The following is a 25,250-nucleotide window of genomic DNA, read 5'->3' as shown; positions in this document are numbered from 1 at the left end:
TTCTCTCCTCCTTCTCTCCTCCTTCTCTCCCCCTTCTCTCCTCCTTCTCTCCTCCTTCTCTCCCCCTTCTCTCCCCCTTCTCTCCCCCTTCTCTCCTCCTTCTCTCCTCCTTCTCTCCTCCTTCTCTCCTCCTTCTCTCCTTCTTCTCTCCCCTTCTCTCCACCATCTCTCCTCTTTCTCTCCTCCTTCTCTCCCCCTTCTCTCCTCCTTCTCTCCCCCTTCTCTCCTCCATCTCTCCTCCTTCTCTCCCCCTTCTCTCCTCCTTCTCTCCCCCTTCTCTCCCCCTTCTCTCCTCCTTCTCTCCTCCTTCTCTCCTCCATCTCTCCTCCTTCTCTCCTCCTTCTCTCCTTCTTCTCTCCCCTTCTCTCCACCATCTCTCCTCTTTCTCTCCTTCTCTCCCCCTTCTCTCCTCCTTCTCTCCCCCTTCTCTCCTCCATCTCTCCTCCTTCTCTCCCCCTTCTCTCCTCCTTCTCTCCCCCTTCTCTCCTCCTTCTCTCCCCCTTCTCTCCTCCATCTCTCCCCCTTCTCTCCTCCTTCTCTCCCCCTTCTCTCCTCCTTCTCTCCTCCATCTCTCCTCCTTCTCTCCTCCTTCTCTCCCCCTTCTCCCCTCCTTCTCTCACCCTTCTCTCCTTCTCTCCCCCTTCTCTCCTCCTTCTCTCCCCCTTCTCTCCTCCTTCTCTCCCCCTTCTCTCCTCCTTCTCTCCCCCTTCTCTCCTCCATCTCTCCTCCTTCTCTCCTCCTTCTCTCCTCCATCTCTCCTCCTTCTCTCCCCCTTCTCTCCCCCTTCTCTCCTCCTTCTCGCCCCCTTCTCTCCTCCTTCTCTCCCCCTTCTCTCCTCCTTCTCTCCTCCTTCTCGCCCCCTTCTCTCCTCCTTCTCTCCTCCATCTCTCCTCCTTCTCTCCCCCTTCTCGCCCCCTTCTCTCCTCCTTCTCTCCCCCTTCTCGCCCCCTTCTCTCCTCCTTCTCTCCTCCTTCTCTCCTCCTTCTCTCCTCCTTCTCTCCCCCTTCTCGCCCCCTTCTCTCCTCCTTCTCTCCTCCTTCTCGCCCCCTTCTCTCCTCCTTCTCTCCTCCTTCTCGCCCCCTTCTCTCCTCCTTCTCTCCTCCTTCTCTCCTCCTTCTCTCCTCCTTCTCTCCCCCTTCTCTCCTCCTTCTCTCCCCCTTCTCTCTCTCTTATTGTTGGCCTTTTGTTGCTGTTTTACATTTAAACAGAATTATACATAAATGTTCAAATAAAGGTTCAGTCTTGACTCATCACAAACCCACTTCCTGTCGCTCGAAAGACGTTGCGCTGCATTTTCCACCTAAAGAGGAACATCCCGGAACACGATGAAGACACAGGAAGTGCACAACCACACGTGGACCGGGCCCCTCCCACACGTGGACCGGGCCCCTCCCACACGTGGACCGGCCCCTCCCACATGTGGACCGGGCCCCTCCTACACGTGGACCGGCCCCTCCCACACGTGGACCGGGCCCTCCCACACGCGGGCCGGGCCCCTCCCACACGCGGGCCGGGCCCCTCCCACACGTGGGCCGGGGCCCTCCCACACGTGGGCCGGGGCCCTCCCACACATCTGAAGTCGTCTGATTTGAATGATTCTACAGCGATCGGGCCCGAAAATGACCTGAAGGATCGAGCGGCGACTCCCAACGGAACAAGGACCAAATCACCGCGGTTACGAAACGAGCGGCAACAACAAAAAACGGAATAAAGTAGTTATTGTTTGAACTGGAACGATACACAGAGTTCAGAGGAGTTTAAATGGCTGATCCTTTAACGATGCGTGAGTGTTTACATCAGACTAAACCAGGAAGTGTGGAACAAACCCAGTTTAAATGGACCTTCGACTTGGGACGACTTTCTCACACGATTGCGTCATTCATATACAATTATAGTTTAAATATTAACGCCGCACATGTATATAGACCCCGCCCACCACAGACAGACACTAGGAACTGTGATCAGCTGACGGCCCGTAATATATAATATTATAGATCCATGTCACAGACGTCCTTTAGTTTAGATGATACTGACATTGAACTGATCTGATATTTATTCATGTTCATTTAACGCAGTAAATTAAGTCTCTTTCTCTCTTGAACCTGATGAACAAGTCTGAATCATCACACCACTTTTAGTGGTAATTCTATCTCTCCTCCTTCTCTCCCCCTTCTCTCCTCCTTCTCTCCTCCTTCTCTCCTCCTTCTCTCCCCCTTCTCTCCTCCTTCTCTCACCCTTCTCTCCTTCTCTCCTCCTTCTCTCCCCCTTCTCTCCTCCTTCTCTCCTCCTTCTCTCCTCCATCTCTCCTCCTTCTCTCCTCCTTCTCTCCTCCATCTCTCCTCCTTCTCTCCCCCTTCTCTCCCCCTTCTCTCCTCCTTCTCTCCTCCTTCTCTCCTCCATCTCTCCTCCTTCTCTCCTCCTTCTCTCCTCCTTCTCTCCCCCTTCTCGCCCCCTTCTCTCCTCCTTCTCTCCTCCTTCTCTCCTCCTTCTCTCCTCCTTCTCTCCCCCTTCTCTCCTCCTTCTCTCCTCCTTCTCTCCCCCTTCTCTCCTCCTTCTCTCCTCCTTCTCTCCCCCTTCTCTCCTCCTTCTCTCCCCCTTCCTTCCCCCTTCTCTCCTCCTTCCCTCACCCATCTCTCCTCCTTCTCTCCCCCTTCTCTCCTCCTTCTCTCCTCCTTCCTTCCCCCTTCTCTCCTCCTTCTCTCCTCCTTCCCTCACCCATCTCTCCTCCTTCTCTCCCCCTTCCCTCCCCCTTCTCTCCTCCTTCCCTCCCCCTTCCCTCCCCCTTCTCTCCTCCTTCCCTCCCTCTTCTCTCCTCCTTCTCTCCCCCTTCTCTCCTCCTTCTCTCCTCCTTCTCTCCCCCTTCTCTCCTCCTTCTCTCCTCCTTCTCTCCCCCTTCTCTCCTCCTTCTCTCCCCCTTCCTTCCCCCTTCTCTCCTCCTTCCCTCACCCATCTCTCCTCCTTCTCTCCCCCTTCTCTCCTCCTTCTCTCCTCCTTCCTTCCCCCTTCTCTCCTCCTTCTCTCCTCCTTCCCTCACCCATCTCTCCTCCTTCTCTCCCCCTTCTCTCCCCCTTCCCTCCCCCTTCTCTCCTCCTTCCCTCCCCCTTCTCTCCTCCTTCCCTCCCCCTTCTCTCCTCCTTCTCTCCCCCTTCTCTCCTCCTTCTCTCCTCCTTCTCTCCCCCTTCTCTCCTCCTTCTCTCCTCCTTCTCTCCCCCTTCTCTCCTCCTTCTCTCCCCCTTCCTTCCCCCTTCTCTCCTCCTTCCCTCACCCATCTCTCCTCCTTCTCTCCCCCTTCTCTCCTCCTTCTCTCCTCCTTCCTTCCCCCTTCTCTCCTCCTTCTCTCCTCCTTCCCTCACCCATCTCTCCTCCTTCTCTCCCCCTTCCCTCCCCCTTCTCTCCTCCTTCCCTCCCCCTTCCCTCCCCCTTCTCTCCTCCTTCCCTCCCTCTTCTCTCCTCCTTCTCTCCCCCTTCTCTCCTCCTTCTCTCCTCCTTCTCTCCCCCTTCTCTCCTCCTTCTCTCCCCCTTCTCTCCTCCTTCTCTCCCCCTTCCTTCCCCCTTCTCTCCTCCTTCCCTCACCCATCTCTCCTCCTTCTCTCCTCCTTCCTTCCCCCTTCTCTCCTCCTTCTCTCCTCCTTCCCTCACCCATCTCTCCTCCTTCTCTCCCCCTTCTCTCCCCCTTCCCTCCCCCTTCTCTCCTCCTTCCCTCCCCCTTCTCTCCTCCTTCCCTCCCCCTTCTCTCCTCCTTCTCTCCCCCTTCTCTCCTCCTTCTCTCCCCCTTCTCTCCTCCTTCTCTCCTCCTTCTCTCCCCCTTCTCTCCTCCTTCTCTCCCCCTTCCTTCCCCCTTCTCTCCTCCTTCCCTCACCCATCTCTCCTCCTTCTCTCCCCCTTCTCTCCTCCTTCTCTCCTCCTTCCTTCCCCCTTCTCTCCTCCTTCTCTCCTCCTTCCCTCACCCATCTCTCCTCCTTCTCTCCCCCTTCTCTCCCCCTTCCCTCCCCCTTCTCTCCTCCTTCCCTCCCCCTTCCCTCCCCCTTCTCTCCTCCTTCCCTCCCCCTTCTCTCCTCCTTCCCTCCCCCTTCTCTCCCCCTTCTCTCCCCCTTCCCTCCCCCTTCTCTCCTCCTTCCCTCCCCCTTCTCTCCTCCTTCCCTCCCCCTTCTCTCCCCCTTCTCTCCCCCTTCTCTCCTCCTTCCCTCCCCCTTCTCTCCCCCTTCCCTCCCCCTTCTCTCCTCCTTCCCTCCCCCTTCCCTCCCCCTTCTCTCCTCCTTCCCTCCCCCTTCTCTCCCCCTTCTCTCCCCCTTCCCTCCCCCTTCTCTCCTCCTTCTCTCCCCCTTCTCTCCTCCTTCCCTCCCCCTTCTCTCCTCCTTCCCTCCCCCTTCTCTCCCCCTTCTCTCCCCCTTCTCTCCTCCTTCCCTCCCCCTTCCCTCCCCCTTCTCTCCTCCTTCCCTCCCCCTTCCCTCCCCCTTCTCTCCTCCTTCCCTCCCCCTTCTCTCCCCCTTCTCTCCCCCTTCCCTCCCCCTTCTCTCCCCCTTCTCTCCCCCTTCTCTCCTCCTTCCCTCCCCCTTCTCTCCCCCTTCCCTCCCCCTTCTCTCCTCCTTCCCTCCCCCTTCTCTCCTCCTTCCCTCCCCCTTCTCTCCCCCTTCTCTCCCCCTTCCCTCCCCCTTCTCTCCCCCTTCCCTCCCCCTTCTCTCCCCCTTCCCTCCCCCTTCTCTCCTCCTTCTCTCCCCCTTCTCTCCTCCTTCTCTCCCCCTTCTCTCCTCCTTCCCTCCCCCTTCTCTCCTCCTTCCCTCCCCCTCCTCACCCCTCTCCTCACCCTACAGTCTCCATAGTACAGGTCACACCTGCCTCACCATGATTCCATTTCACTACGACATGTAAGTCATTCACACACTTTTGAAGAGAACATAATGACGTCTTAAATGTGTCACTTCTATCACTCTTTCACATGTGAAACTACTATTTTGCAAGACGTTAACAAGCAGTGGATTATTGTAATAAACATGTTGTCATGCTTTATTAACATTCCTAACATATTATGCAGATCTACACATGCTAATAATTGTCTAAGTGCTAATAAACAAATAACTATCGCTTCTTAACACCTCATAAATTGTTTACAAGGAACTATTTTTTAATTGTTATCCACTTTTCCATATCATTTCCACTCGTCTGTTACTTTTACTGCTTCTACACTTGCGTCACTGGAACAGCAGATCTTTACAAAACTCATGCACTTTTCACTACACGACAACAATGACTTGATTTTTCCAATGATCATCTCACACAGAAGATCCACAACCACCAAAACCAACACTGCTTTTATATTTACTATTATTACTTATATCAACTTATCACTTTTCTATGTGCCCCAATTCTAAATACAGCCAAATCCATGGACTTACTTGCGCTTACTTTGGTTTAATGTTTGCTACAATGAGCAAACCCAAAGTGACCCAGTCCATTATAAAACTACAGAGTCTAACCACGTCCACCACATGCACAATATAAACAAACAGTGATTTTTTTTTTTAAACCTAATTCATATTTTTCATGATTCTTTTGTTGGTAAATGTCTTTTTGCAATTTTTGGTATTTTTTTGTACTACTATTCCTAATTTTGCTGGCTGGTCCTGTTCTGTTTGTCACGTATTCTATGTTTTAATCTTTTAAAAATATATATGTACAAAAATAATAATAATAATTGACCACAACATTTGTGCAACTGTTACATCCTCATTACTTCTGTCTGCAATCAAAAACATTCCAAAACTGTTACAATTACACATTATTTCAAATGTGTCTTTTCATTCCAAAGCCGGTAACAAGACACTGATCAAATACATGAATATATTTGTACATTATTGTATATTTGTCCACATTTGTTTATCTACAGCAAATTCTACCACAACTGCTACAACTACTACTTATACGGCAGCTGCTATTACTACTACTACTACTACTACTACTACTACTACTGCTACTCTTGCCACTCTAAAGCCCTTGCCACCTGCTCACACCTCTTACTTCCACGCGCTACATTCACTTGACACATGCTTTCCGAGGCGTGTAATGCACCCGGGCGTCTTAATCATTTCCTCTACACTTGTCCGACCGACTCGATGTGTGGCACGGTCCCGTGGCAGAGCGGGGTACACCTACCTCTTTGTCCGGACATGGGTTCTCTCTTGGCCGGCGACACAATGCTCTGTCTATTCTTCACTCATTCACTGTTCCTGACCCCTTTCTCTCTCTCTCTCTCTCTCTCTCTCTCTCTCTCTCTCTCTCTCTCTCACACTCTCACTCTCTTCCCGTCCGCTCTCCTCTGACTCTCAGTCCCGATGTGGTTTATCTTCTAACATACACAGGCTTTATGAGGGAAGCGAGCTGCCTCCTCCCCCATATCGCTCCACTCAGCCCGCCCCCCTCCCGGCCCCGTTAAAGGGGCTATATTATGGAGGTCTACGCGCTGCGCGGTGAGTTGGGGGCGCGGCCAGCAGGGGGAGTAGTGTTCAGGAAAGTATCGCCCGCCGCGGAGGCAGAGGATAATGTGTCGGTCATCCAGAGATTATGGTGTGCGTTTCGGGAACTTAAGACGCGCCGCGCGGAAATGAACAAATCGGATACTTTTCCCGAATGATCGGCGTCGGCCCCTGCTGGACAGTGCGGGTACAGCAGCGCAGAAGAGTTAACAACAATGACCACTGGCATTCTTTTCCCGGTTGATTGTCGGCAGGAAGATCGGTGTTGGAGAACCAGGTCAGACGAATATTGTAATAACTCCATAAATTCTACTTTTTCCTGTATTTAAGCTGTAAAAAACAAAATATAGACGTATTTGTGAGTATACATTCCTCATTAAATGTAAAGCCCTCTGTTATAACCTGTAATGATGAAAAAAATCACGACGACACACACATTCTAACCCTTATTTAGAATACAATGTAATTACTTGCTATTACATCACTAGGTGGCGATGTAACAGTTCTTATAATGTCTCTAGCCTTCCAGAATGGAATGGATCGAGACATTGTTCTTGCCTGGTTTCTTATTATTATTATAGTTTTGCCACACTCGGGCATTTTTGACCCCCTGAACATTGATGAATGTCACACATGGGGTCATAGGTCACACATGGGGTCATAGGTCACACATGGGGACATAGGTCACACATGGGGTCATAGGTCACACATGCTTGTAGAACGCCCGTTGCAACAGTGGCGACTAATTCAAAAAAGAAAAAACATGAAACTCTTAATCTTTGGCCTAGGCACATGAGACTTGGACAGTGATAGAGCTACCGTTGACCTCTGACCTTTGACCTCTGACCTTTGAGGAGTAAAACGCACCGGGCAGCATCGCTCTATGATAAACAGGAAGTCAGCCATGTTGAATCAAAGTGACACCGCCACGCTTGACTTTTTTTTTCAAAATCGTACTTGTCCTTTAGGTTTTTTGTCCGATCGAGCTCAAAACAACACTTTTTGCCTCTAAAGACATTGAAATTTAATAAATATTCAAAAGAATGTTGATATTCTTTACGGTCTCTGCGTAACACGCCCTCAAAAAAGGCTTAAAGGTGGTATGGACCATTTTTTTTAGCAATTTTTTTATCATATTTCCTCGTGGCGTGGATAAATCATTTGTCCTGCCACGTATCAATCATAAAACGCACCTACCGCTCACCTGCAGCCGCGTCAGGCTCGTCCCCACGTTTCCGCGTGCCTAAGCGCATGGATCTATCATAATATAGTTCCCTCAGTGTACGGGGCAAAATGAAGACGGAGAAAGACAGTTCGAGCTGACGCAGAAGTGGACAGAAATCTACGGGAGACGAGAGATGCGATGCGCTCCGTTGCGCTAATAAACAAACGCACGTGTGTGTTGTATCGGTCCACACGGGGGAGGGGCATGTGCACTTCCGCCTGCGTTCTCAAATCGCCGAAAAATCGTCCATACCGCCTTTAATTTCCTGTTTTTTCAAGGACAAGTCACGTCTATTGGAAATGATCTACGGAGCTCATATTTCACTCACTAATGTGTTTTTATGTCTGAGTGGAAATAATAAATACCCTGTAACAAATTTACTCTATAGCGCCCCCTACCCATTGTGTGAAAAACTCAACATCTGATTTGTTTGAAACTCATGGATTATATTCTCCTCGAGACGCCATGAAAAAAGTGCATTACAGATATTGTGTATTTTCACTATTGGCCAGCAGAGGCGCAATGAATGCCTTCACTTCCTCTTCCGCTTTTATTTTGATGGGACATTTCCTCTCGTGCCGCAGTCTTAGCATTAGCATTAGCATTATAATTATTATTCTTTAGACTTTATTCTTTAGGCTTTATTCTGTGCCACGACTCGGGTATTTTTGACCCCCTGAACATCGATGAAAAGTCACGGGTCACCGAGGCTCTCTCTCTTTCTCCCTGCTCAGGTCTGCGTTCAGCACAATCTTGCAATTTGTCAGGACAAACTACTATTTGAATTGCAAACTACGCAATCATCAACGGTGAATTACTGAGTGTCGTTTGGTCTGACCCAAAACGCAGCAGAAAACATGGACGGGCGGGAAGGCGGTCGTGCGGGAAGGCGGTCGTGCGGGAAGGCGGTCGTGCGGGAAGCGGTCGCGCGGGAGGCGAGAGCCATCAGCTTTAATTTATAATGTTATGATTGGTCTATTTCAGAAGAATGTTGTCTCCAGCCAAGTTAATCATCAATAAAACTAATCCAATCTGATTACAGGGTGTTACACAATGCGTAACATATTATTACAGGCTACCTTATGTTATTACAGGCTGCCTCATGTTATTAAACAGTGTTACATGTTATTACAGGATGCTTTATATTATTAAACAGAGTGTTACATGTTATTACAGGCTGCTTTATATTATTAAACAGAGTGTTACATGTTATTACAGGCTGCCATATGTTATTAAACAGGGTGTTACATGTTATTACAAGATGCTTTATGTTATTAAACAGAGTGTTACATGTTATTACAGGATGCTTTATGTTATTAAACAGAGTCTTACATGTTATTACAGGATGCTTTATGTTATTAAACAGAGTGTTACATGTTATTACAGGCTGCCATATGTTATTAAACAGGGTGTTACATGTTATTACAGGCTGCCTTATGTTATTAAACAGAGTCTTACATGTTATTACAGGATGCTTTATGTTTTTAAACAGAGTGTTACATGTCATTACAGGCTGCTGTATGTTATTAAACAGTGTTACATGTTATTACAGGCTGCCTTATGTTATTAAACAGTGTTACATGTTATTACAGGCTGCTTTATGTTATTAAACAGTGTTACATGTTATTACAGGCTGCCTTATGTTATTAAACAGTGTTACATGTTATCACAGACTGCCTTATGTTATTAAACAGTGTTACATGTTATTACAGGCTGCCTTATGTTATTAAACAGGGTGTTACATGTTATTACAGGCTGCCTTATGTTATTAAACAGTGTTACATGTTATTACAGGCTGCCCTATGTTATTAAACAGGGTGTTACATGTTATTACAGGCGGCTTTATGTCATTAAACAGTGTTACATGTTATTACAGGCTGCCCTATGTTATTAAACAGGGTGTTACATGTTATTACAGGCGGCTTTATGTCATTAAACAGTGTTACATGTTATTACAGGCTGCCTTATGTTATTAAACAGAGTGTTACATCTTATTACACAGCGCGTTACATGTTATTACGAGTTAACTCTTGGCGCGTCACATGTTATTTCAGTTATTAAATGCTTTCACAGTGTGTTATATACTATTACAGGTTATATTAAGGTTTATTATAGGTCATCACTTATATGTTATTACAGGTTGTTGCACAATGCATGAAATAATGGTGTAAAATATGACCCAGAAACCTCAAATAGCCAATAAATCTTAAAGGTTACAGCTCCTTCAAACGTCTCTCTTCTGCGCAGCACTTGTAACTCGCTGCTGCTGCTGGAGGAACACATTCTCTGTCTTTAGAGCTGTTCTTCAAAGCAAACTTAATGATGATTTTCATAATAAGTGACGGACTGACGGAGCAGCAGATTCCCAACAGGGCAAAGGCGAACACCACGCTTCACGCTATTTAAAATATCTTGTATTATACATTGTATTAAATATCTTTGTTTATGTACCATGGAACGTTGTACACAATGTGCACCTTGGAAATACCTGAGTCTCCGAGATAATTTAGGGTTTAGGTTGAGTTTTGGGTTTAGTCCAGACGGGGCTGGGGTTATGTCCAGGCAGGTGCACTTTTCTAAAGCTTTTCAAACATAAAGAGTAGTTTCGTCTAGTTGGTAGTTTCATCCAACTCTAAGTCCAGTGTGTTTTTGATGACAATACAACATTATAACATTATAACATTATAACACGGTGAAGACGCCTGAGAATTCTTTCCTGAATTTAAGGTTTTGGCATTTTTATTGCAATTGCGTGATTGAGATCAAACTATTATATCTTCTAAATAAGCAAAGGTCTTCTCAAAATCTGTCAAATCAGGAAGGAATAATATGCCTGAAACCCATGAATAAACACTTTTCACCATTCAAAAGATAAGATGTTAATTTCTGCAGCAAACGGTTTCATTGTTGAATCCACGAACACAATACACAATTGAATACATTCTCAAATATATTATTATTGAGCAACACAAAGAGAGAAAAGCCTTAAAATGGGACTTCCCGTGACTGTAAGAGAATGTAACTTGTGTCGTTCGCACAGGGACCTGGGCGTGGAGAATAGTTAGTTGTTGTTGTGGTTAAACTGTGGCGTATTGTGCTTAGAGCTGACTTCCCCCTGTGGCCCTGACCGGAAACAAACCAGGCTTTGTCATTTAGCCTCGGTTCAATGCCACAGCGCAGGTAGCTGGTGCAAGGAAATGGTGTGCAATGAAAAGGAAATAGATACTTGGTAAATCACAATGGCTTTATTCAGTACGTTGCGGACACGTTCACACGCACCAGTTCATGCAACATCGGAACATGATATTGTGAATGTGCGACAGGTTCAAATAGCATCGCAATAGCAGAGTTGGTCAGCTGTAGCAGTACTATAGTAGTCACAGTGTGGTTGTAATCGTGGCAATCAAATTACTTCTGATTAAAAAAATGCACTCGTTTTACTAGAAGCAATAAGATAAAAGCAGCTTTAAAGTGCCCAAGACAGGATAAAATACTTATCTCACTAGAACGTAGATTATGTTTAAGAAATTGGTAAAATTGCCTAGTTTTAAAAATTTTGGCCTGGTTTATTGTACTTTCTGGATGGACACGTTATAGAGGAGATTCAATAAGTAACACGCCGCCAAAGCATGTCTCACTTACACAATGTATATGTAGCATACGCCCCCTCCCCGAATGAAGGTCGACACTTTACTGATGATTTTTTGATTTAATGGCAATAAATCCTCAAAATACACCGTAAGAGCTGGGAAACACACAAAGACAGTGCGTAAATGCTAAATGCCATGCTCTTACACTTTAGCAAAACAACAGAAAAGTTAGCTTGATATGACATCGTAATTAATACACATCAATGAACTGAGTTTAGCACTAAAATAACATGAGCTTTGGTTACACAAAATACAACAATTGTGCTTCAATAAAACCGTGTCAATTGTGCTCCGTCATAACTTTGACTGTTTTCTGCCGTTTTTAGCGTCTTTTTCTGTCAGGCTAATTCCGCCAAAACGCTAAACAGGAAGTAGCTCTTCAAAATATAAGTGCACTCACTAAAACCGGGAGTTAAATTTACTTTTACCTGTTTTGTCAAGAGAAAATACATAATTGGTTCTTTACAGTATGACTGTCAGTATGACAATATGACTGAAAATCCAATGCTTTTCATACTCAATGTGACTCGAGGTGCTTTACACAGACAGAGACGATAAGCACCTCCCATCCACAACCGTCTGACCCCGCCCACAACCACCCCACAGAAACACAGTATTACATGTGATAACACCCTCCCATCCACGCACGCAATTTTAAATATCTTGTATTACACATTGTATTAAATATCTTTGTTTATGTACCATGGAACGTTGTACACAATGTGCACCTTGGAAATACCTGAGTCTCCGAGATAATTTAGGGTTTAGGTTGAGTTTTGGGTTTAGTCCAGACGGGGCTGGGGTTATGTCCAGGCAGGTGCACTTTTCTAAAGCTTTTCAAACATAAAGAGTAGTTTCCCTAAGTCCAGTGTGTTTTTGATGACAATACAACATTATAACATTATAACATTATAACATTATAACAAGGTGAAGACGCCTGAGAATTCGTTCCTGATTTGAAGGTTTGGGCATTTTTATTGCAATTGCGTGATTGAGATCAAACTATTATATCTTCTAAGTAAGCAAAGGTCTTCTCAAAATCTGTCAAATCAGGAAGGAATAATATGCCTGAAACCCATGAATAAACACTTTTCACCATTTCAAAGACATATATGATAATGACCAGATGAACCAGTGAAGAAAGCACCATCAGAGGAGGCGAAGGCACCGGGAGCAGAGCAAGACAGAGAGAGGTCCAAAGGAAAGATGATACTGACACAAACCTGCACCAGGCGCCCTCGGGCCCCAGCAGCCACAGCCGACCACCGCCCCAGGCGCAGAGGGCTCCTCAGAGGAAGCAAACACTGAGATATTAAAAGAAATACAAGGAAATAACCGAAATATGCAATAACATCAATAAATAGAATAGAACAAGGTTATGAATAAATATAAAATATTAAGAAAAACATTTATTTAAATAGATTTGATCAATTAAATGCATACAAATAATATTAATATTATTCATATCAAAAGATAAGCTACAATGTATGACGTCCTTTAGATTGCCCCTGCATTTTGGACATAATTCTGTGTTGACATAGAAGAAGAACTCAACCGTACTTTTCTTCACAAACTGCAGCTTGACTGATGTAAAAACAGGTACTATCCCATCAAATGAAGCAGTACTTATATGTAGTACTTAATGTAGACTGTCTCCATGTCTCCAGTTCGGTGGGTGACGGACCCTCCATAAGAAAAGTTACTAAGTGCACCTTTAATATTTAAGTCACTAATGAGTGCAGTTTTACTATGACATAACATAAAAAAATGAATAAAATGAATGAATGAATAATTTTAAAGGGTCTGAAAAGACATTTACATTATTAGTATTGAGTATGTCAGTGTGTAAACTCACAGGGGAGTTAACGTTAATATCCAAGTGTGTCCATTTTAAAGCCTCGCTCTTTTCCACAGGACTAAGATCACTCTGATCGTCCTCCACTGGAGAAGAGAGTGGAATTAAAACAACATGTCTCCTGCAGCTCCACTCACATCCAACAGGCTTTCATGTTGACCTACTTTCAGCAGACAATGACAGAGAAGCTGATGGTGAAGACACAAGAGGAAGAGCCCAGATAAAGAGGAAGATGGGAGAGATGAGGGAGGGACAATTACCAAAGCTCTATTCTTAGAACTGAAGTGCCGCTCTGGGAATCCTTGTTTAGTCTTATTGGACTTTTGGTTGTCCAAAGTATCCAAAATCAGATACTACCGTATTTTCCACATTTAAATCGCACCTTTTTTCATAGTTTTGGCCGAGGTGCGACTTCTATGGGATATTATTCGTTATTTTCACACTGTCAACCACATGTCACATGACGACCACAAGAGGGCGCTCTAGGCTGTAAGTGACGCAGAAGAAGAATCTGCACTTCCTCTTCCTCTGGAGTTTGTGGAGTTGTTTAGAAGTGACACAGAGGAAGAAGAATTCAATGGATTTAGTGATTTGGGGTAAAACCGATGCTTTGCTAAACTTGTTAGCATGTTCTTTATGCTATAGTTATCTGTTAGCATGTTCTTTATGCTATAGTTATCTGTTAGCATGTTCTTTATGCTATAGTCATCTGAATAACTGTTCATATGTTACGTTAACATACCAGACACTTACCACAGTTCTGTCTGTGCCTCATGTAGCTGAAGGTGTTAGCGTTAGCATACGTCATGTAGCTGAAGGTGTTAGCGTTAGCATACGTCATGTAGCTGAAGTTGTTAGCGTTAGCATACGTCATGTAGCTGAAGGTGTTAGCGTTAGCATACGTCATGTAGCTGAAGGTGTTAGCGTTAGCATACGTCATGTAGCTGAAGGTGTTAGCGTTAGCATACGTCATATAGCTGAAGGTGTTAGCGTTAGCATTACGTCATGTAGATGAAGGTGTTAGCGTTAGCATACGTCATGTAGCTGAAGGTGTTAGCGTTAGCATACGTCATGTAGCTGAAGGTGTTAGCGTTAGCGTACGTGATATAGCTGAAGGTGTTAGCTGTAAACTTAGAAAGGTTCACAGCTGCTGATCAAGCAGAGATAACTTCAGCCATTATGTCCTCTAAAAGCTCAACTTGTGTCCTAGACCCCATTCCAAGCAGACTCCTCAAAGACATTCTTCCCCTAATTATAGACCCTATTCTTAATATAATAAATACTTCACTCCAAAGTGGCTATGTTCCACAGTCCTTCAAACATGCAGTCATTAAACCTCTTCTGAAAAAGCCTCATCTAGATCCCGACCTATTGGTAAACTACAGACCTATTTCAAATCTTCCCTTCGTCTCTAAAATCCTTGAAAAAGTTGTAGTAAAACAGCTTTGTCGCCACCTGCAGGACAATAACTTATTTGAAGTTTTCCAGTCAGGGTTCAGAGCCCACCACAGCACTGAAACTGCACTAGTTAAAGTCACAAATGATTTGTTATTAGCCGCTGACGATGGACTGGTCTCAATCCTGGTTCTGTTGGACCTCAGCGCAGCGTTTGACACCATTGACCACAACATTCTACTGCAGAGGTTAGAATGTGATGTAGGTGTTGGAGGAACAGCCCTCAGCTGGTTTAAATCCTATCTATCTGATAGGTTCCAATTTGTTAATGTAAACCAGAGCTCCTCACCAAGCTCTAAAGTAATTTACGGTGTGCCACAGGGTTCGGTACTCGGTCCAATTCTGTTTACTCTTTATATGCTACCATTAGGCAACATTATTAGAAAGCATGGCATTAACTTCCACTGCTATGCAGACGACACTCAGCTGTATTTATCAATGAAACCTGATCAGAGCGATCAAGTAGACAGACTTAGTACTTGTGTGAAGGAGATAAAAACCTGGATGACACTAAACTACCTGCTTCTTAACCCTGAAAAAACCGAGGTCATTGTGCTTGGCCCTAAGCATCTACGAGACGCTCTATCTGAGCAGATAGTCACACTGGACAATGTCAGTGAAGCCTCCAGTTCTACTGTAAGAAACCTTGGAGTCTTATTTGACCAGGAGCTCTCATTTAAAGCTCATATAAATCAAGCTTGTAAAACAGCCTATTTCCATTTGCGCAACATCGCCAAAATCAGAAGAATCCTGCCTAAAAGTGATGCTGAAAAACTTATCCATGCATTTGTAACGACTAGATTAGACTACTGTAACTCCCTGCTTGCAGCGTGTCCTAAAAGCTCCATAAAAAGCTTTCAACTGGTTCAAAATGCAGCAAACTCTTCACCGCCTTCTTTTTCTTTCTCTCACTCCTGAGGACCTGTGGACCCAGATGTCCCTCTCCTGGTGAAGTGGTCCCTGCCCTATGTGGACGGTCCCTCATCTGCCTGAAGAGTGGGTCCAGTTCGCCTCAGTCGGTCCCTCATCTGCCTGAAGAGTGGGTCCAGTTCGCCTCAGTCGGTCCCTCATCTGCCTGAAGAGTGGGTCCAGCTCCAGTCTCCTCGTGTCCGTCTGTCCGTCTGTGAGAGTCGGATCTCTCCTTCATTGGAACTCCTCCAGGTTTCTACGCTTTTTTCCCAAAGAGGTTTTTTTTTGTAGTTTTTCCTGGCCGAGAAGGAGAGTCTAAGGACAGAGGACCCTGGGACATCGTCCCTCGCCACCACAGACATTGTCTGACTCCATCGCCACCACAGACATTGTTGATTCATTTCTCCCTGTGGCCCTCAGAGGCAACTGTTGTTGTGATTTTGGGCCTTACAAAAATAAATTGATTTGATTTAGCGTTAGCATACGTCATGTAGCTGAAGGTGTTAGCGTTAGCATACGCATGTAGCTGAAGGTGTTAGCGTTAGCATACGTCATGTAGCTGAAGGTGTTAGCATTAGCATACGTCATGTAGCTGAAGGTGTTAGCATTAGCATACGTCATGTAGCTGAAGGTGTTAGCGTTAGCATACGTCATGTAGCTGAAGGTGTTAGCGTTAGCATACGTACACCTATTCACCATGTTCTCTCATCTGTTATTATTTTAAACTGTATTTACAGATGAAATGTCTGTTCTTGGTCTTGGATTTTATCAAACAAATTTCACCCAAAAATGCGACTTATACTCCAGTGCGACTTATACTCCAGTGTTTTTTCTTCTATTATGTGTTTTTTGGCTCGTGCGACTCCGTAAAGTACGAGCGTCGATGCTCAAACTGGCACTGAAACTAGATACTTAGATGAGAAAGTATCAATACTGAAAATAAAGCCCTTTGACAGGACAAAATGTCAGTTTTGAAATGAGCTTTGTCGGAACTTGTCTGACCACAACGTTTAATAAAGAAATTATTTAGTGCTTCAAATGTCTATTGTCTAAATCTGTAGAGCATTTTTAATTATTATAGTAGTATCAAAATTGGTATCAAAAGTATTGAATTGCATTTGAAATGTTTGTATCATGACAACTCTGATCGGATTAGGAAATTAGTCAAAAACGTAAATGTGTCATATTATGCTAATGGTGCTTTTGTTCGCTATATCATTTCACACGTGGATTATTATTGTATATTTTAAATTGCATTATTGATCTAAAATAACGTAATCGAAGAGCAACGTGGCCGTGTGTCGGTGTTTGTGGAAATGTGAATTTTCTGATCAACAGTGTCTTGATTGAGAACAAAAAATACCGAAACGTTCATGAATCGTGCAGCTCAGGCTAAAGCGGATAGCATTTGATTCTGGCTCTGGCAAATTGCTGAATGTCCTTCCCCTTCTCATCCCCAACAACGCCCTGTCCAGTGAAAACAACGGGCCAAAACAAATCCTTCAAATAAAGAAGAAGAGAAAAGAATCATAACATGGTAGAAAAAGTTGTTGACCCTGCGACAAGTTGGCCACTGTCCAGGATGTACCCCGCCTAAGGCCCAAAGTCACTGGGATAGGCTCCAGTCACCCGCGACCCCGAAAGGGAACAAGCGGTAGAAAATGGATGGATGGATGGAACATGGTAGGAAAATCCCGTCGCCACGAGTTGGACTTGTAATTGTCCTCGTTTTATTCCCTTGACGACAAAGCGTTCATATTTCACTGCGCTGCTAATTTGTCACTCCAACGGTCGTCATACCCATTGTCACCAGTGGAGGGCGATCTAACTGGACTCAAAAAGACAATCCTGGAAAAACTGCACTTTAATTACACCTGATATTGTCCAAAAGTGAATCAAAAAAGCCCGTACAACTTTAAAGGGGCAATATCATTTTAAACAGTGCCCTTAATTATGCAACATTAGTATTTGTTATTAGTACATTGTTTGTCCAGGTTTGGGACTGGCACAAAGACAGAAATGGTGAAACAAGTTCGATTACTTATTATTTAAGGTTATTTCGAACATTTTTGTGAATACTATTTAATCAACGTCTAGAAAACATTATATGAGATTTATAAGTGTCCGTAAATCAGTCGTGGAGGACTCAATTTAATTATCATGTATTTATGGAGAGAAAAGCCTGCCACTACTCAGGATTTATACAACAAATGTTAAAGTAGTTTTAAAGTAGAATGAATTGTGCTTTCAGGTCAGCCACACAAAGCAGTCTGGTTGAGTTTCCCCATTTTACCAGTTGATGATGCGACGTTTTTCGGTTCCTTCAGACGCGGCGGACGCAGAGGAAGCGAGAGGCCGGCGTACACTCGTCCGTCACTAAAGCACTAAAACATGCCATAAATCACACCGCTGCGTCGTGTGGCTGCGCGCTCCAGAGCTTTTAGCGGGACTGTATTTCATCTTGAACGTCGTCCTGCCGGGGTCTAACTGCGGCGCACGAATGAGGTCATGGTGCAGAGGGGTGTGGCCTGCACACGGACACTCGGCTTTTTCATGGTAATTGACTCTGAAGTCTGGTTCTGCTTGGATTTCGCCGTCAGGGTTTTGTTTTTCCACATACAAAATATCAATGCAATATTTTCTGTTTGTGAAGTTTAAACAAAGCAGGGGTCGATAAACGTCGCGGCGAAATGAGCAAATTGCGACCTGTTGTCTTCTTTAACACGTTTTTATTTTATTTTATTCTATTTTAATTTTTTTAAACAACAACAAAACAATTAACATAACAATACAGTTGCAACTAAAACACACAAAATGACAACGACAACAAAAAACAACAAAAAACAAAACCAATAAACGGATTAAGTAACATTGATACATAAAAATAAATTAAAATAAACAGGAAACAACACCACTATTTTAATGCGTTTTAGTAGGCCATATATTTCTTTCTTTCTATTTCTTTTTATTTTATTTATTTATGATACCATGTATAATTATTTATTATTTATTTTTTTTCTAAATTAATTATTTAGAAATGAAAATTTTTACAAATATATTTATTTTTTATAATTCTTTAACACGTTTTTTGTGTTTATTTCTGTAATTGCGAGGCGAGGCAAGTTTATTTGTCGAGCACGTTTCATACACAAGGCAATTCAAAGTGCTTATAATGCTTTTAATGCATTAAAATCACAAAGAAATGACTGACCACACACATGGCATTCCAGACACTCTTCCCCATATTTATTAGTCATTTCCAGCGTGACAGGCGTCTCCGGGATGGACACATCACTTTTAAATTGATTCTTTCCCATGTCAGCGCGCTATCTGCAAACTGCAAAACGTCTGTGCTGAGCGTATGTATCTCTCACTTTGTATCTTTAACTCTTCACCTAAGCCTGGTAAATCCTCTGCAGACGCGCGGATACTGCACACATTTAATCCTAAAACCTTTCATTGAACGTGAACGTGGACGAGAGACTGATACTTAATTGATGTTGAAAGGAAATTCCTGTTCTGCTGCAGAGACGTTTTTTCCACCGCGCTTTCCCCCGGTCGACTTCGGGTCTCAGCCGAAGGTCCCGGCGCCACTTGGCAAGAGGAAGCGTCGGGTAAGAGTCAGGTGGAGTCGGCGGATTGTGTGTCAGGGCCAGTTTGAGGTGTGTAATAGCCCTCAGGACAAAAGACGCCTCTGTGTTCGGTTTCAGTGAATCCTGGAGACACAATGAGAAGTCTGACTGGTCACTGCAAGAATGTGCCGGCGGCGTGACTCCTGCTGCGCTCTGGAAAAGCTCTTCTAAAGCTCTTCTAAAGCTGTGCACACTCCAGGAGGAAGTCAGAGTTACAGGGAAGAGTTTCAAGTATTTACTCCCTTATTTCAGTTTGAAATCCACTTTTTTATGTCATACATGTTTTGATAAAAAGTTGAGATTATTGTAGGACTGCATAAAGGTAGGATAGGTCAATAGAAGGTAAGGCAAGTTTATTTGTAGAGCACATTTTATACACAAGGCCATTCAAAGTGCTTCACACAGCAGGAAAATGCATTAAAATCACACAGAAATTACAGAAATACAATAGAATTAACTAAATAAACAATAAAAATAAAAAACACCTCGCCAAATCCAAATGTATCGGACCACATTGGCAGGCGTTCCAGACACTCTTTCCCATATTTATTTGACATTGCAGCATGACAGGCGTCTCCGGGATGGACTCATCACTTTTACATTGATTTGTTCCCATATCAGCGCGCTTTCTGCACACTGCACACGTCTGTGCTGAGCTATGGAATTAGTAAATATGTGCTGCTTGTTTCAGAGTCCCACACCCGCACTTTAATAGTTTCACAGAGTCATATCCCTGTCTCGTCGAGAAAAACTACATAGACATAAACTCTAATTGTTGTAGGAAATAACCAACAATTAACATTTAACGACATCACCACAGGCGCAAATGAACTACATGTGCGTAAGAAAAAAGTACTTTAATGGTTTTAATCTAGTTTTTATTAACTCAAATGACAAAACTCAACAATTATTATTATTTTTCCCCACAACTGGAAACCTGGGCTTATATATCATAGTGGTATATTATTATATATCATAGTGGTATATTATTATATATCATAGTGGTATATCATTATTATATATCGTGGTGGTATTTTCACTGATGCTGTGGTTGCAAGTTCATTATCATTCACAATACAATCATGTCTCAAAATGAAGATGATATGGTTTCATTCATTTGTGCATTATTTTTCTACAATTCGAGATAAAAATAAGGGTGGTGTTCCACAAGGGTTTGTTTTAGTACCATATGTGTTTTGCGTCTGTTCTTTTAGAGGACAAGAAACTCCACACAATTTGAAACATTTACTTTTATATCTAATACTGGACAAACAAAAGTAAACATTTCAGTCACATTTCATCAGTTAATATATAAAAATAATACTTCTTCTTCTACTTCTTTACAATACAATCCCAGCAGCTTTTATACAGATTGATTACACACTATTATTACGAGCGTTGTGATTATTTTTTCCCCCTTGTTTTGTTTTCCACATCATTTATGTTAAAGTAAGAAAACTTATTTTAAACAAAACAATCACAAACTACGACCTGATCCCGGCCTCCAGTGCTCAGGAGGAGCGGATGGGTGTAGGATAACTGTGATAATGCAGTTTTGGGGCGCTGGGTCAGATTATGGCGGCGGTAAGAGCTGTCTGATTGGATTAGAGCGAGCGTTAAAGTGTGCGCTGTCGAAAGGCGAGAGCAAATGTATCACCGAGACGACGGTGGAGTCAGGAGGCGGAGGAGAAGCGCGGCGGCGGCGGCATTTTCACAGATTTGAGATTTGAGTTGTTGTTTTCCACCTGATGTTGTGCTTTGTTTCTTTATTAAAGGTGCAATACTTTGGAATTATAATTATAATTAACTTTGGTTGCTCGTTTCTTTATTAAAGGTGCAATACTTAACTTTGGTGGCTCGTTTCTTTTATTAAAGGTGCAATACTTAACTTTGGTGGCTCGTTTCTTTTATTAAAGGTGCAATACTTAACTTTGGTGGCTCGTTTCTTTTATTAAAGGTGCAATACTTAACTTTGGTGGCTCGTTTCTTTTATTAAAGGTGCAATACTTAACTTTGGTGGCTCGTTTCTTTAATTAAAGGTGCAATATGTAACATTGGTGACTCGTTTCTTTAATTAAAGGTGCAATACGCAACATTGGTGGCTTGTTTCTTTAATTAAAGGTGCAATACGTAACATTGGTGGCTCGTTTCTTTCATTAAAGGTGCAATACCTAACATTGGTGGCTTGTTTCTTTCATTAAAGGTGCAATACGTAACTTTGGTGGCTTGTTTCTTTCATTAAAGGTGCAATACGTAACTTTGGTTGCTCGTTTCTTTGATTAAAGGTGCAATACGTAACTTTGGTGGCTCGTTTCTTTTATTAAAGGTGCAATACGTAACTTTGGTGGCTCGTTTCTTTAATTAAAGGTGCAATACATAACTTTTGTGGCTCGTTTCTTTAATTAAAGGTGCAATACCTAACTTTGGTAGCTCGTTTCTTTAATTAAAGGTGCAATAAGTAACTTTGGTGGCTCGTTTCTTTTATTAAAGGTGCAATACGTAACATTGGTGGCTCGTTTCTTTCATTAAAGGTGCAATACGTAACTTTGGTGGCTCGTTTCTTTCATTAAAGGTGCAATACGTAACTTTGGTGGCTCGTTTCTTTAATTAAAGGTGCAATACGTAACTTTGGTGGCTCGTTTCTTTCATTAAAGGTGCAATACCTAACTTTGGTAGCTCGTTTCTTTAATTAAAGGTGCAATAAGTAACTTTGGTGGCTCGTTTCTTTATTAAAGGTGCAATACGTAACATTGGTGGCTTGTTTCTTTCATTAAAGGTGCAATACGTAACCTTGGTGGCTCGTTTCTGTCTCGTTTCTCTGATTAAAGGTGCAATACGTAACTTTGGTGGCTCGTTTCTTTCATTAAAGGTGCAATACGTAACTTTGGTGGCTCGTTAAACTGTCTTTCGTTTATTCAAGTACAAAGGTTTTACTCCAAAATAGTTGATAATGTAATAAGTATGAATGTGTTTTTTTCCATCTGAAAAGGCAACAAACCTCTGTTAAGTTCTCGTTTGTGTTTTTCTGTGCACACTCTGGCCTTCAGACGTGTTTATCTGCTATGGATCCTGTTTCTAAAGTTGTGAAATTGGGAAAAAGCAACATAGGTCTGAAAAAAAAAAGAATTAGCCTGTTAATCCAGAAATATCCACGATAATGGGAGGAAGTTTGACTGTTTCCTGCTCTAAAGCTCACAAACTCTTTCCTGACTCTTTAAAAGTGTTAATTCATAAGCACGTTATGAACCCCTGCGCCCCCCCGGCCGGCGCCGTACCGCGTTTACACAAAGGAGGAACTCATGAAACTGCGGAGAACAGTCGTCTTACCCGGAGATCGTCACGTTATCCCGGCGGACATCCTAAGATTTTTATAAGAGATCTTCTACTGAGAGTGTTTTTCAAACTTCCTATAAGTTATTTGTTCTTTTCTTCTGTATCTATCTCTGTATCTACCTGCGTTGCATCAATGGAATTTCCCCATGTGTGGACAATAAAGGATTATCTTATCTTATCTTATCTTATCTTAATGCCAGGTTCACCATCAAAACGCCAACAAATCAAAGAGAATTCTTCCTCGACTCGCTAAAAATGGCTAAGACTCACATGTATCTGCTTTGGCTCGGACACAAAAACATCCAAACACAACTCTCCATTTTTACTGTTATATTTTCAAAAGAAAGACAATATTGCTCTGACCCTTGAGTGCTTTACAGTGCCGATGTCCCGGGTACTTCCTGTGTTTGTGCTGACCAAGTCTCTTTTTCTTCTCCCCTCGGCGAGCAAACCAAAGAAAACAACTTTATTTAGTCAACTTTAGCCCCCTCATTTGCATACTGACATAATAACGATAAATGAGGCTGAATTCTTAATGAATCTTTCGCAGCTTTATGCAAATTCACACCGTACAGCTGAACTAATGATGCATGTTGTTTGGAAATGGGTAAAAGTGTGTTCAATGGAATGTGATTTAAAGGTGCCATGTGCGACACCACCTGCTGGTCTCCATGGAGATGCTGCTGCTTTGCCGTCATTGGTCCACGGTGTAACTTTAAACGCATGTACCTCGCAGTTTGTTCAATTACAGGTGTTTTTATTGCTTTAAAACTGGATAAAACAGCAGAAAAGTGACGCAGTCGTCGTGTACAGTAAGTGTCATGTCATTTCCAATATAGAATCAGAAAAAAGTTGTTTCGCCGTTGAAGTGTAAAAAAATGTACAATAATAATAGCAAAGTCTATAAAATCAAATAAGGTGTGCATAAATTAAGAATTTACTCAGAAGATTAAATAAGTGTCAGACAAAAATGCTTTTTATTTGTCACTTTGGATCAGATGTGGGCAATTATTTTCCTCTGAGGACCATGTTCCAATCCAGGCAAGTAGCGAAGGCCGGCCCGCAAAAAAACATATAAATAAATAATTATATATCAAATAAAATTCTGTCAAATATAGGCTATTTAATCTATTATTTGATTCCTTTCACGTCGTCTTTATTAAGGACAGAAGTGCAGACACTTTTTATATATTTCTTGGCATGTTTGGCGGGCCGGATTATAAAGACAAACGGGCCGTATGTAGCCCGCGAGCCTTAGTTTGCCCACCCCTGCTTTCGATGTATCTACCGTATTTTCGACGTATATTCTGGACTATAAGTCGCACTGGAGTATAAGTCGCACCAGCCAAAAAATGCATAATAGAGAAGAAAAAAACATATAAGTCGAGTGTGAAATGCGGTTGCAAGCGTGAAAATAACAAATAATATCACATATATGTCACTCCGGAGTATAAGTATATAAGTATAAATATAAGTATCACACCCCGGCCAAAACTATAAAAAAAAGTCCGGAAAATACGGTATTTTGGATTATAACACGTGGAAGATTTTTTTTTTTTGTTTTCATGTGTCACTTTTATTGTTTACATGATATTCAAATTTTAAAAAAATCCCATTCTTCAACGCGAAGGGCACCAAGAAATCTTTCTCCAGCTTTTGAGCCAAAATGTGTCAAATGTCAGTCTGGGAGTTGAACCCGAGACCGCCTCGCTTTAGGGCAGTTCGTCCGCTGCTTTGAAATGTGCGAAATAAACATCGGTCGGGCAAACAGGAAACGCCGCTCCTCCACATTCACGCCAAACACTGATGGCATGGTTTCCGTACACGTTTGATGAATGCGTTTCCACGTCGCCCGTAGCAACGCCTCGTGGACACCAAAATAAAACTAGCCCCGGTTCCACCATGAGCACGGAGCCGCGTCGGATTTATGCCTGATTAATTCGACCTCTCGACTCGCGTCTGACCCCGTTGGGCCCGCCGTGCTCCCGTGGAGGAACGTTGCCATGGCGACCGGTCCCAGAGGAAGTGGAAAGTGTCAACAAAGATGCTTTTTGTCACAGTTATTTTCTGCTACGATCGTTTCGGCAGGAATAGCTCGGATTCTCGACAACATAGTCATCTTTAAATAAGTAAATAGACAAACTGAGAAAGCAGAAAAGTGTTTGTGTTGAGAATATAATATAATCTAGAAGCGTAATAAGAAGGTTTTAGCTGAGGTTACGTTGCTGACTATGATGTTTTGCCAATCGATTCTGGCTCAGATTCTGTTCCTTTTTACACTATTACCATTTTTCTCCATTTTTTTTTAATTAAAGGTGAACTATGTAACTTTACTTGTCGAGACTCCAGCACCAATTTGTCTCCTTAGTCAAGTTACAGCTGCTCACTTATAAGAATGTGTGTTTTTCAATCAAATTTTAGCGATAAAAGCACTTGTAATTCAATAAAGTGAACGCAGTTTAAAGTTTAAAGTTACACTGTGCACCTTTAATTTGTATTGTTTGATGTGTGATGACGTTCACAGATTCTTGTCATTAGTAACTTGGAAGCTCCACTTTTTTTGGACAATAAAGTGCAGTTCTTATGTGTCACTGTGGAATCGAGGTGGAGGTTTTTCCACTTTTATTTTGAAATGTCTGTATCTAATTTCCTGGTTCATTCACCAATTGGCTCTGTTTTTCTTTTTACTTTCTTTCTTTTTTTTTTCTTGCGTAGTTTCTG

At 43.1% G+C, this 25,250-nt stretch overlaps 1 protein-coding gene across 2 annotated transcripts in view; it reads right to left on the bottom strand.

The window, feature by feature from the left end:
* Nucleotides 1-6,313, bottom strand: part of entpd1 (ectonucleoside triphosphate diphosphohydrolase 1) — a 50,659-nt gene extending 44,346 nt beyond the window's left edge. For both annotated transcript variants that reach the window (XM_072456017.1, XM_072456018.1), the window contains exon 1: nt 6,151-6,313. In XM_072456017.1, coding sequence (XP_072312118.1) covers nt 6,151-6,166 — 16 coding nt within the window. In that variant the 5' untranslated portion in view covers nt 6,167-6,313. The remainder of the gene's footprint in view (nt 1-6,150) is intronic.
* Nucleotides 6,314-25,250: the final 18,937 nt, after the last annotated feature.

The sequence above is a fragment of the Eucyclogobius newberryi genome, unplaced genomic scaffold (genome assembly GCF_026437365.1).
Source record: "Eucyclogobius newberryi isolate DKJ021-1_F unplaced genomic scaffold, fEucNew1.0.hap1 SCAF_20, whole genome shotgun sequence".
In the NCBI taxonomy this organism is placed as follows: domain Eukaryota; kingdom Metazoa; phylum Chordata; class Actinopteri; order Gobiiformes; family Gobiidae; genus Eucyclogobius; species Eucyclogobius newberryi.
Note: the sequence above shows the minus strand (reverse complement) of the source record. Positions and strands in the feature narration are given on the sequence as shown.